The sequence below is a fragment of the Mustela lutreola genome, chromosome 7 (assembly GCF_030435805.1).
Source record: "Mustela lutreola isolate mMusLut2 chromosome 7, mMusLut2.pri, whole genome shotgun sequence".
Taxonomy (NCBI): domain Eukaryota; kingdom Metazoa; phylum Chordata; class Mammalia; order Carnivora; family Mustelidae; genus Mustela; species Mustela lutreola.
Genome location: NC_081296.1, coordinates 7,004,404 through 7,017,445, shown reverse-complemented (window position 1 = coordinate 7,017,445; position 13,042 = coordinate 7,004,404). Strand labels below are relative to the sequence as shown.

The 13,042-nt window shown below is 55.5% G+C and overlaps 1 protein-coding gene across 3 annotated transcripts in view; it reads right to left on the bottom strand.

The window, feature by feature from the left end:
• Positions 1 to 13,042, bottom strand: part of FSD2 (fibronectin type III and SPRY domain containing 2) — a 54,223-nt gene that overhangs the window by 7,810 nt on the left and 33,371 nt on the right. For all 3 annotated transcript variants that reach the window (XM_059179890.1, XM_059179889.1, XM_059179891.1), the window contains exons 8-14: positions 11,638 to 11,660; positions 10,564 to 10,685; positions 8,349 to 8,504; positions 6,492 to 6,626; positions 5,602 to 5,752; positions 3,250 to 3,383; positions 1,156 to 1,288 (exon numbers count right to left, since the gene is read on the bottom strand). In XM_059179890.1, coding sequence (XP_059035873.1) covers positions 1,156 to 1,288; positions 3,250 to 3,383; positions 5,602 to 5,752; positions 6,492 to 6,626; positions 8,349 to 8,504; positions 10,564 to 10,685; positions 11,638 to 11,660 — 854 coding nt within the window. The remainder of the gene's footprint in view (positions 1 to 1,155; positions 1,289 to 3,249; positions 3,384 to 5,601; positions 5,753 to 6,491; positions 6,627 to 8,348; positions 8,505 to 10,563; positions 10,686 to 11,637; positions 11,661 to 13,042) is intronic.

The window sequence follows — 13,042 nt, the reverse complement described above, 5'->3', positions numbered from 1 at the left end:
ACGGAAGTCTTTCATCCTATCCTGCACAGCTCCTCCACGCTCCTTTCTGCCCGCAGGACCGGACGCTGCCCAGTTCAGACAGCAGGGAGTAAAGCCAGTAAGATCTTCAAAATCTGCTTCGTTGAATTTTTTTTTAAAAAAACACAGGTAAGACCTTTATCTCTTCCTACCCTGCCTGCCACCTGACCTTGGGCTGAATGGGCAGAGGCAGGTGGGTAAAGTTGCTTTCCACCGTACTTTGTGCACACCAACACGCGTATACACACTAACGCACTAGCACACACAACAGATAGGCCAGCAGGGAGCCGGCATCAGAGGAAGAGCCAGACCCGGCAGAGTCGGGGCCCCAGGCATGGAGGCTGCATACCATATGCGGCAGTGGCCACTGGGGCCCCCGTAGGAGAGCCCCTTTTCCTTCTTGGAAGATCCTCCCGACTCTAAATCCAACCCACCATGACCTCGTCTCTTCCTGATGGCCGGGAAGCTGAGAGTCATGTTTCACGTGAATTCCTGGAAATGGAATTTGCTCTTGAACGTGACCTATGTTCTTTCTCCCCCACTGCTTTGACTTTCCTGTTTCAGTAGTGTGTATTTGCTCTGAGTTCAAGTGTCCTCTAAGTATGTGGAAAGAAGTAAGGCATAAAGAAAGGGTTTTTCAACAGGTCTGGAAACAGCTGCAGAGCCAGACAGCCGGCGCCCGTCTTTGGGGGACCGGCCCCCGCTCCCAGGTCAGGGACTCGCGAAATCCCCGTCTTCCCCACCGACCCCGGGTCAGCCTCCATCGTGGGTTTCCATCAGGAGTTTTAAAACAATGTTTCGCGATGTAGGAGAGGGACCGCGGGGCCCAGCCCTGGGACCTATGTCCTCGTTTCTGCTCTCCCGTCACCTGCCAGTGTGACCCTCGGCTGGCTTCGTGGTCGGACTCCTCCCGCCCAGGACCCAGCCTCTGTGGCCACATGTGTCTTCCGCCCACGCCAGCCGGACCCTTTCCCTCCCCCTCCTGGCTGCCCTCCCCCACCAGACCCCTCGGCCCTCATCTATCTCAGGGACTGCTTCCCCTCGAGACGGCGTCTGTCAGCACCCACTCGCACCTGAACAACAGCAAGTATGAGGGAGGCTCACAGAACGTTCCAGTGAGCGACTGACGAGAAGTACCTGCTAAACCGGGTGTTGCCAGGCAGCGGCTCCTTCAGGGGGGTTTTCCTTTCGCTTCGCACGACCGTAAACCCGTCGTCAGCCACAGTCAGCCAGGGATGGCAGGTGTGCTGGTTCAGGGGAAAGCGGCTGCCTGCGAAGGTACCAAGAGCCCGTCACCGCTGCCACCTCCTCTTGTAGCCAGAGCCTCGCGGGGTGCCCCCTCCTGTTCCCCCTGCACCGGGCTCCCTGTGCCCAGCCCCCAGCAGCGGTTTGCAAGTCTTTGCTGCTTCAGGCCTTACCAATCACTCTTAGAAACTGGTGCTGTGGGGCACCTGGGTGGCTCAGTGGGTTAAAGCCTCTGTCTTCAGCTCAGGTCATGATCTCAGGGTCCTGGGATCGAGCCCCGCATGGGGGGAGGTCTTTGCACTGCGGGAGCCTGCTTCCCTCTCTCTCTCTGCCTGTCTCTCTGCCTACTTGTGATCTCTGCCTGTCAAATAAATAAAATCTTAAAAAAAAGAAAGAAAGAAAGAAAGAAAGAAAGAAAGAAAGAAAGAAAGAAAGAAAGAAAGAAAGAAAGAAAGAACTGGTGCTATTATTCTCCCTCGTAGAGGAGAATGCTGAGGCACAGGTGGTTAAAAAGATCAACCGGCAAATGACAGATCTCCAGTTTGAACCCCCAAGCCCCTCCGATTCCAGAGGCTTGGCTCTGAACCAGGAGGCAGCAAACACCGTGTGCAGGTGGGAACCTCTTCCCGCCGGCCGGGGAAACAGGAACCAGGGAGATTGTTACTGACGTGTCTGACACAGGGAAGTGAAATTCAACATTCCGACTAGGGCTGTGGGGGGGAGGGGAGGAGATGACAGCCCTCCCCAAATCATGGTTAAAACAAAAATCTCATCACAAAGTGGTATGAATAGATTTAAGAACAAATTGTTTAGTAAAAAAAATGCATCGTTTGAGAGCACTGTAACTCACTGTCCACTCCCGTGTCTTAGCCAAGTTCTGTTCTTCTCCCCGAGTTCCTGTCAAGTCACTTCTCTTCATCTCAGACCTGGGTTCAGGCGTTACCATCTCAGCCCAGGACCTTGAGATGGAGATCTGAGCTGAGATGGAGAGTCGGAGCTTAACCGACTGAGCCGTCCAGAGGCCTCATTCATAAATACACTCGTAAAAACTGTACGAACAAACTAATTCAGAGATGACCGAATAATCGGGGGCTCGCTGTCCCTTTTGCTCTGTTCCCTTTCACTGAGACAGCCAGACTTTGACATTTCAAAACCACCGGGTGGGCACAGCAAAGGAGGGGGACCAGCCAGGTTAAGGCAGGCCCAGGGCCTACCGAAGAGAAAAACCCGAGTCCTAATCCCAGCACGAGCCTGCACCAGCTCTGGGGACTTCAGTGGCCCCTCGGCTGGTTTTTCTCCAACCGTGTGGAAGCAACACAGGAATTAATCACACAGCTCTCCTCCTGGCGCTGGAAAGGTGGATGGAGTGACACAGGAAACGGCCCCAGTCAGAGCCCGGGCTTGGGCGCCCTGCTTCTCCTGGGAAGGCAGAGTTAGGAAGGGCTGCGAGCCATGTCTCTGCTCGCTCGAGATCTGGCCTTGTAGGACAGGAGGGTGGCAAGTGCACAGGGCAAGGGGCTGGGCTTGGGGGCGTGGCACCCCCTGTGGCCAGACAGGGCCTAGGGAGAGGCTGAGCGGCCAGGGCCAAGCTGGGCCTGTGGGTGGCTGGGAGACTCTTGGGCAGACAGCAGAACAGGAGACCGGCCACGGCCTACAGCTCCTGCTGGGAATAATGATGCCCTTCCAAGGGCGGCGTGTGACCTATGTGAGCAATGAGGTATCTGGCCACCGCAGTCCAGGGTGACAAGCCTCTAGCCCACCTGAGGGTAAGGAGAAAACGCCTGAGCCATCCCGTTTGCTCTGCCACCAGACTGCTCTGTGACTTGGGCCTCCAGTCCCCTGTCTATAAAATGGGACCCCAGGGCCTTAATGTCCCCAGCCCCTTCTTGGCCTGGCTTGCCGTATTTTCCAGTGAAGTCACACAGCTCTGCTCTGCCACAGGGTGGCTCCCTTAAGTCCCTGAGGGCATGTGGCCTGGGTGCGTACCTGTGGTGTGGACTGTCACGGGGTCACTCCTGGCACTGGGGCCCCCCATGTTGTGGGCTCGCACGGACATCGTGTAGCTCTGCCTGCGCTGTAGCTGCACCAGAGACTCGCAGGCTGGGATGCCCACCACCGACCTGGGCAGAGAGGCAGAGCTGCGGTTACCGCGCGGTGGGGCCAGCCAGCCAGGTGCCAGCACCAGGCCTCCGCTTTGAAGCTGGGAATTTAAACCCAGCCTCGCACTCCTGTCCTCCGACCGCCAGCAGCACAGCCAAGAGCGTGTCCTCCCCACACTCCACTTTCCTCGCTCCCTTGTGACTCCCGGTGTGTGCAGCCCTCTTCCCTCCAGGTTCCCCACCGCGGGGGCCTGGGCACCTAGCCCCACGCCTGGCATCTAATGTCAGTGGAGGCAGGCGTGAGGTGGGATGCCATGGGTCCCCTGCTGTCTGCGGGGTCCACCGACCCGGGCCCAGCCCCAGGCCCCCAGAAGGCCTCCGTCTGTGTTGGTGACAAACAGAAGCCCCCAGCCAATTTATTTAAATTCTACCAGACACGAATATGAGCCCATAACGGCCACTGTCTAGTCCTGTGACTGCTAACCCCGCTTCAGTCCAGGGGAAAAGAGAAACCTTCAAGGTGATGCCCGTTTCCCGATACGATGCCCTCACCCAACCGGGCCTGGCTGTCTGGTCATGGAAGGATGCGGCCCCAGGCCAGTGGGGCACCTTCCCATTTCGTTCAATAAACATGAACCAATTGGGGCGCCTGGGTGCCTCAGTGGGTTAAGCCTCTGCCTTCAGCTCAGGTCATGATCTCGGGGTCCTGGGATCAAGCCCCGCATCGGGCTCTCTGCTCAGCAGGGAGCCTGCTTCCCCCCTTCTCTCTGCCTGCCTCTCTGCCTACTTGTGATCTCTCTCTCTCTTTCTGTCAAATAAATAAATAAAATCTTAAAAACCAAACAAAGAAACCTTAAACCAAGCACCTTAGGTTCCGGGTGCCATAGACGGAAGCTCTGGGGAAAACTCATGTAGTCCCTGGCCTCACCGAGCTCACAGTCACAGTCAGGCTGGGCGGAGGCACTCCTCAGGCCACCACTGGAGGCAATGGAAGGCGGTAACCATGACGTGGTGACGGCGTATGATGGAGTGCCTGATGCCGCAGAGGGACACCCGAGTGAGCTCCAAAGAATGACTTGGAAGTCACTGGATGACACGGGGACGGGAGTCTCCACAGAAGAGCCACGTGGCAGGACGGAGCCCAGAAGCAGGAGAGCTGGAATACGACCAGGGGGCTGGAGCCACAGAAGGAAGTGAAGCTGGTGTGGGATGAGCTCGCAAAAAAGGGCTCGTCTGTGAGGCAATGCTGTCTTTTCTTCAGGATGACTGGTCTGTACTGGGAGAGTGGGGATTACCCCACATCCCCCAGATCACCGACCCCCCCTCGTCTGGGCTGGTGCGAGGTGCCAGGGGCTCCTAACGTGTCAGCACAAACTGCAAAGGAAATCGGGATCACTCTGGTGGCCAGAGCCACAGGCTGTGCACTCTTGGGATCTGCAGGCCCCTGGGGCAGCTGACCCAGCCCTTGCCCACCTGTGAGCACCTTCAGCTCTGGGGACCTGGGGTGGCCGTGAGCCTTCCACAGCCTCCCATGACGGGCACAGAAGTCTCTGTGCGTGCAACTCTAACCTCTATTGTTTTGGCTCAAGATGTCCTCCTGCCCATTAAATTCCAGGTGGAGGGGGGGTGCTTTACGTTCCTCCAGCATCTCATGCATTTGTTAGTTTTCTTGTTTTCTCTTTGCTCCCCTGGATGGTCAGTGCCGCCGGGCAGGGATTTGTCTGTCTAGTCTCCCAGAGCCCAGGCACCAGACCCGGCACCACCGAGGCCCACAGCACGTGCTAAGTGAATGGAAGGTAAAACGTCACTGGGCTGAGAAAGCCAACCTGAGGTTTAAAGCATTTATTCACGTGTCATGCACCTTCAGTAGTACCATTCCAGCAACTTCTTTTTATTTTTGTTTGTTTTTATGATTTTATTTATTTGAGAGAGAAAGAGCATGAGCAGGGGTGGGAGGGGGAAGGCAGAAGCAGGCTCCCCGATGAGCATGGAGCCCGATGTGGGGCTTGATCCCAGGAGCCCGGGATCATGACCTGAGCCGAAGGCAGATGCTTAACCGACTGAACCACCCAGGCGCCCCTATGTTCCAGCAACTTCTCATGAAAAGGAAGCAGCCCCAGATTGAGGTTGCCCTGTGTCCCAAACTGACCTTCCCTCCAACCCTATGCACTTCCTGGGCTATGTCACCGTGTCAGGCATCAAGGACTCTTGTGCCCAGCAAAGGCCCCCCGGGACTCACTCGGTTACACCCGAGGCTTCGGGTGTTTCCACCTGGGTCAGCTCCACCGTGTACGAGTCCACGGGATTCAGGTTTCCAGACTCCCAGCAGATGAGTGCGGCCTCTTCGCAGCTCTGTATCTCTTTGCTTTTTATGATGGGAGGGGAAGGCGCTGGGTGCGGGACAAAGGGAGAGAGGAACAGCTGTTCTGCTCACACGCAGCCAGTGGGCCCAGAGCCTGGCCAGACGGCACGAGCACGGTCCTGGCACAAAGAGATTTCCCCAGCCTCCCGCCTCCCAAACCCCTCTACCCCCCTGACGCCCCACCTCCCCACTGAATTCATGTGTTGAAACCTATTCCCCAAAGTGATGGTCTGTGGGGTCCCTGGGAGATGAGGAGGGGGAGGACATCTCTTATAAAAGAGAACCCAAATTGCTCCATGGCCCCTTTCTGCTGTGTGAGGACACAGCCGGAACTGAGCCCGCCGTCCCTGAACCTGGAAGGCTTCTCGGCAGACGCTGAATATGCTGGCTCCGTGATCCCGGACCCTCCAGCCTCTGCAACCCTGAGCAGTAATGTCTGTCGTGTATGAGCCCCTTGGTCCATGCTGCTCTGTTGTGGCCACCCAGACGGACCGAGATGCAGGGCATCCCTTTCCCACATTCCAGGAGCAGAAGGAGATTGGAAGGTTCTATGCCACTGTGATTGCTTTTTGATATTTTGAGACCAACTCTAAGCAAATGTCCCTTCCACACTAGGAATAGAGATTTCATGTATTCAGTGAAAGAAAAACACACAGGTATTCCTGCCCTGCCAAACGAAGTCGAGGGTCCTGCCACAGCTAGAAAGCCGGGACTCCCGCGTCCCCTGGGGTCAAGGTCCTGCTCCAGGCACAAGTGGGCCCCCTTACCTGTCATGTACACTGCCCGCTCACTGGTGGGGCTGGAGCCGGCCCTGTTCTGAGCCGTGACCCAAAATTCATACTGGGTGTTTGGCACAAGATTTGTCACTGAGCAGTACGTTTCCTTGACAGTCATTGTAAACACTGAAAAGAAAAAAAAGACAAGAATTCAACTCTAAAATTGGCCAGGTAGCTCCAAGTTAGTTGTGCTGAATCTCCCTATAGTAGATTACAGAATTGGCCCCCAATTCCCTCCCCTCCATCCCTGTATGTGCACTCTTCCACAGTGTGGTTCGGTTTCCCCTGCCAGCCCTAGACAGGCTCAGCCACGGGACTTGCTGCAGCCAACGGAACAGCAGCAAGCAGGATGCTGGGAGAGGCTCGGGAAATGCCAGAATACGGGGGCTTGTCCTCTTGCTGCTGGGAACACGTCCGTTTCCACGCGAGCAAGCCAGAGCCAGCCTCCTGCACGATGAGACCGGGTGCCACCCAAGTCACCCCATCCATCCCAGCCATGTCCCCAGATCTGTAAGGGCGGCCATCCCAGACCATCTGGCCCTACCCGAGCTGGCCCAGACCAGAAGAATATCCAGCCAACTCACAGAATTACAAGAAATAATAAATGTTTGTTATTTTAACAAACAGGCTGCGTATATATGCATGGAGTAGGGTGGGATAGGGTATTTTTACGCAGCGAAAGCTAACTGATACACCTCCGATCGTCCCCGGACTGGGAAGGCTGTGATAACGCATGACACCACCACACACTGAAGGTTGCGGGAGGGGAGGGGGATAGGGCAGCTGGGTGATGGGCACTGAGGGCACACATGATCAAACACTGAACTCTGCCTCTGGAACTAATACACTCTACGTTAATTTATATTAACAAATAATACATATAATACACTCTATGAATTTAAATAAAAAAAAAAAAAATTCCCCTTCCTTCCTGGTCCCTGGGCAGAAAAACCATCCTTGCTTTCAGCACCTAGAACTCTCTACCTGCCTGGCCTGGTACAGACCTCTGTGCGGGAAGCCTGCACACAATGTGTCCCCACAGACAGCTCGTTTCTCCTGGGGTCTCAGTCTCCACGTCCATAAACTGGAAATCCCCAAGCCCTCTCCCCCAACCTCGCTCTGCCTCTATGCACACAGGATAGGCCTTGCCAGGCTAGCTGTGGTCCCCCAATTTCCCCAAGGGCTCAGCTGGGGCTCCTCTAATGTCTGAACCTCTCTTTTCAACAGGTAAATGGCTCATCTGTTACGTGGGGGCAGGGGCGGCAGATACCCCAGGCTCAGCCCCACACCAGCCAGCTGCATTTCCCTGGGAAGAGGGTGGGCTGCCCACGTGGAGGTGAGCGTCTGTTCCCAGGAGACTGCTCGGTCTGAGAACGCAGGTCTGAGCACCAGTGGCCCCCCTCCCCCCTCACACGGGTCTGGGGGCTACCCTTCTGGTCTCTACCAACACAGGGCTGCTCTGAGAAGAGCCGGCCTACCCTTCCCTCACATGCTCACATGGGGCCCATCAGAACCACGACAGCCCAGCTGGGCCTCCTCCAGGAAGGGCGTCCCCATCTTCCTGCACACAGTGCAGCCCAGGCATCATCCCGGGGCAGCTCTGGCCCGACAGCTCTATCCACACTCCAGATCCCCTAGCCTGGCCTTGTGACTTGCCCCAGCCAACCTGCCTTTCTGGCCCTTTCTGCCATGCTCCCCCACCTGCATCCCGTTCTCTAGGTTGCCCCTAGATCACAACAGCCCCCATGAACTGGATGTGTAGACCGCTCCCACCTCTACCCTCTGACTGCTGGGAAGGCAGGGCCCGGCCTCTGAGCGCCCTCAGCCCTTGCAGAGCACGGGCCTCACCTGCTTGGTCCTTCCCGGGTGCGCTGTCCCGCACTGGCCGGTAGGACAGCTGATAGCTCTCCACGGTGTCGTCAGAGTATAAGCTCCAGCACACTCGGACGGAGGACCCCGTGGCAGAGTTGGGGGCCTGTGGGTTTATCACTGGAGCAGAAGGAGCTAGGTAAGGACAAGGGAGAGAAACACACAAGTGAGGAGCCTTACGCAGAGGGGGAGGGGAACGGCCCCGCCAAGGGACTACTGGTCCCCGGACTGATCTTCAGGCTTTGGAAGCGGACACAGCAGCCCAGACTGGACAAGGTCGGGAAGGCCGAACGTCCCAACCTTGAACTTGCGAGCAACAACCAGCATGTCCATTCCTACTCTGACAAAGCCACACAAGCGTGGGGCGGAGGGGCCTGTGACAGGGACTCGGGCTGGTGCGTGGTTTGCCAGACCTGCCCTAGGCACGGGTCCTTGACCCCTTCCACGCCATCCAAAGACGCAAGACAGCCAGGACCCCAGGGGTGTGGCCGCAGCCCGAAGTGAGCCACGGAGGGAGAGAATCCCTTCAACAGGGAAGCTCTGCTTTCTCTGGGGACGGGTCCAGCAGCCACATACTTGTTACAGTGAGAGAAGACTACGCTGGGTGCCGCTACGCTTTGGAGAACTATCGTCTTTAGTCTACTGAGTCAATTTGTTCATTCTCTGTAGGTTAGTACTTCTGCCTCCCTACTCCCCAGACTCACACACCACTAGGAAACACTCCTGGTTTTTCCTCCATCACTCTTCTCCCATGGCAGCACCTCCCTCCGACCCAGGCTTGGTACAACAACATTCACTTCCGATGGTGACATCGCTCCGTCCAGGTAAGAGCACAACCAAACTCTAAGGAATTTACCTAGCCACAGCTCAGCCTTGCCTCTCTGCTCAGAGCCTGGAAGGTCCTAACATGACAAAGGAGGGAGGAAGAGAAAGAACCTGTATCCCGAACTGACAAAGTCCAGGATGGACAGCAGGGTCCTTCTATATCCTGCCAGCAACAGCCCCACGGCAAGTAGAGCAGAACCTGCAGTGAGAGGAGAGATGGCCCAGGGGCTGGGAACCACTCAGGACACTGCAGATGTGGGCAGGAGGGGCACGGTCTGCACGGGACCGGGGCTTAGAGGGCGAGGTGTCCATGTGTCTCAAGCACTGACTGGGGTGATTGTGCCTTTCCTTCCAGATGCTGGGGCCCGATGATTTGGGCAGCACCATCCCTAGAAGGGATCATCCAATGGACATCACAGCTCGGTGAAATCACCCCTTGAGCCATGAGTCTAAGGAAGGCCTCCAAGATTTATAATTAAGGATGTCCACTACAGTGTGGTTTGTAATGGGGAAAAACCTAGAAACATCCCAGCATCCAATCTAGTTGAGGACTCAGTAAACAAATGAAGGTATATACCCATTAAAACGATGTTATAGGGGAACTTATCGGTACAAGAAAATGTTAGTCATAATTGTTTTGATTAAAAAAAGCAGGTTACAAAAGAGAATAATTAACTTATTTCAAAAAAATCTATGTAAAAGAAAAACCTAAAATGATACATACAACATTTTTATAGCATAGTTGAGTGTTGGGGAGAAAGAGAAGGCAAGCAGTCAAAACAAAAAAGCTAAATTACAATATTATTCTTAGAAATAAGTAATTACAACAATATTCTGAAGAGCAATCTGGTACCATGTGACGTGCCCTACACATATTACCTCATGCAGCTGTCACCAAAGCCCCAGGAGGCATTGTGAAGTCCATTTCCCAGACAAGGAAACCAAGACTCAGAGAAGGCAGGGAAGTTGCCCAGAGACACATAGCTAGGAAGTGGCAGGCCTGGGATTCTCACCAGCTCCATGGGATCCTAAAACTCATCTCCCAGCTACTGGGCTCGTTAAGTAAATAAAATCTGGGCTACTTACTTGGACTGACTCAGGCAGGCAGAGTCTGGGCAGACTACAGAGTAAAAGTATTCCAGCGCTGCCTGGGGCCTCTGTTAGCTCCCTGGAAAGTGGGGCAGGCACTTGCCCTAGGGGAGGTCAGCCTCTGCTCTCCCCCTTACACGCCAGGAAGATGTGAAATGAGAACGGAAGAATACTTGTTTCTAAATCTTGATTGCTTTTAGCCGTCAAAGGTCTAACTCAAAGCTCCGGGAGCGGAGCCCGCGGGAAGCGCGCACAGGGGCGCGCACAGGGGAGCACGTACCCGGGAGGGCGTGAAGGGAGCACATGAGCTGCTCCACGTCGGAGAAGTCCAGAGTCTGGTCTTCAAAGTCGGGCTGTGTAGTGATCTCCACGTCTGTGTCTGTATTCAGGAACTTCCCAAGTCTGTGGGAACGAACGAGAATGAAGGGGCAGCCCCCCTTAGGGAGTGTTGACTGCGCTGGGTCACCAGTGACACTTAAGAAGGGCCTCTCCGCTGAATTCTTACATCTTTGTTTTAACATGCTGTTAGCTGCTTTCTGCCATCTGCTTTGGCGACTGACCCGGGGGTCTCCAATGGGGCCTCCAGGAGGGATGGGTGGGGCTGATGTGTGCATCTGAGGGGAGGCGGGGCGGGGGCGGCGCTCAGCTGCAGGGCACGTGCAGATGCTGACCTGGAAGCTTCCAGCCCTTCACGTCACCCCAGGGCCTGACGTGTGCAGACTCTGGGCTTTCTTCTCCATGGGGCCAAGCCTACTCAACCTGCTGTCCGTGGACGGGGGCCCTAAGCGGTCCTGCCTCCTGGAGATCATGGGGTTTGTGAGGGGCAAGGGCAGAATCTGAAACCAGGTCTGTCCTTTGCCAGAACCTCTTCTCTTAACCCTTACGTTATCAAGCTTCACCATCCATGTTGCTGTACAGACGGTGTCTCCTTTAATTCCCATAAAACTCTTCCTGCCTGCAGATAAGGAAGGTGGGTCCTAGGCTGGCTGGACTCACCCAGGGCCCTGGGGGGAGCAAGACAGAACACCTGTCTGACTCCACAATGTCACACTTCCTGCGGAACGCAGCCTGGGTCCTGGCACAGCTGGGGGTGCTGGGGACACTGGGCCCTGGTGAAAGGAGCGGCTCAGGGAGGAGACCCGACCACGGGCTTGCTGGCCGGCCCGGGCATCCCACTCCCTTCCAGCCCTGGGGTCCTGAGATTCACAGCTAGTGACTCTTCCCTCCAAAGCCACTGCTATCTGACCTTGGGGCAGAAACTGGGACCAAACGCCCAAGGGGAACTGAGTCTATCTGGATAAGTAGAGGAGTCAGGAACAGAACAAGGAAATACGTTTCAGAACAAAAATATTACCTGTCAGCCATGGCCACAGCGTCCTAAAAAGGAGGAGGAAAAGGAGAAAGTATCAAACTGATTTTGAAAAGAAATTTCTTTTTCGAACTATATAATGATATAAACACATTTTAAAACTTGAAAATGAGGAAAAAGAAAAGTAGCAGCTGTACCCCCCACTCCAAAGAGGCCACCCCGCTGAGGCTGTGCTCCGGCTCGGATGACCGGTGCTCCCGGGGAGGCTGCGTAAGCGTGGCACCCCCGCCCCGGCCCCCCGGCCCCCCTTACAGATGCTCCCTTCTGCTCCGCCAGTTTCAGACGGACCAACAGTCCCCCGAAGGGGATCTCCAATGCTAATGCAGCCAGGCTTCTGCTAATGGACATCTCGGCTGCTTCTGAGGTTTCAGCGTCACAGAGCAGTGAGAACACTGTCGTACATGCCTCGTCCTGCATGTTTGGGATTGTGTCTCTGAGACGCAGCGACAATGTGGGACCAGTGGTTCGCGAGGTCTGCGTATCCGGGGCTCTCACGGAGCCTGCCAACTTGCTTTCCAGCTTCTGTTGCAGGTCCCTTGCCCCAAGCAAGAGCACGAGCGCCAGCACCAGCAGGAAGGAAGTGCTGCTGGGCTTGGAGGGACCCCCACGAGGTCAGTGTGGAGGCGCATTTGGGAAGCTCGGGAAGCTGAAGGCCCCCTCCCTGCCCCTCATCCCAGACACCAACGGCCCCAGATTCCTGTGGGGTCATGGGAAGAAAGAGGACCCCACCTCTGACCAACATTAACATTTCCACAGCCCGAGGGCATGGGGCCTTGAGGTCAGATTTAACTGGTTTCAAGGAAATAGAAAAGTTGATGTGTGTGTGTGTGTGTGTGTGTGTGTGTGTGTGTGTGTTTGCATTTATAAAGATTTAGAATTGGTGCCCTTTTAACTGGAGAGCTGGAAGTGTCTTTTTAGCCTGGACAACCTCCTCCCCAGGGCTCCAACACCTGAGCTGACGAGAAAACTCTCCAAGGCTGACTTTGCCCAGCTTCCCGGGGAGGGGACGGGTCTCCAGGAGGGAGGAACTGAGGCTGGCAGAGGCCCCAGCCACAGTGGAGGGAAGGGCTCCGCCATGTTCATGTCTGTTGAGCCTCTCACTGATGAGGGAACAGGAGGCTGGCTGAGGACAAAGCAAAAGCTGGCGCCTTGCACCCCCCCCCCCTTCATCCGCTCCCCTCCATAGGTGTAGCATTCCTTAGGCACCCCTGACTGCCATAAAATGATAAATAGTTAACTTGCTAAGATCACAATCCTACAAGACAGGAGTCTCCCCTGGTTTGCAAATATCCTTGAGATTTACAAACAAAGAAGTTACCTTATCAATAGCCCAAATTCCAAAGACACAGAACTCAGTTTCTCAAGCCTAATGTCATCCTCCCCTCCATAA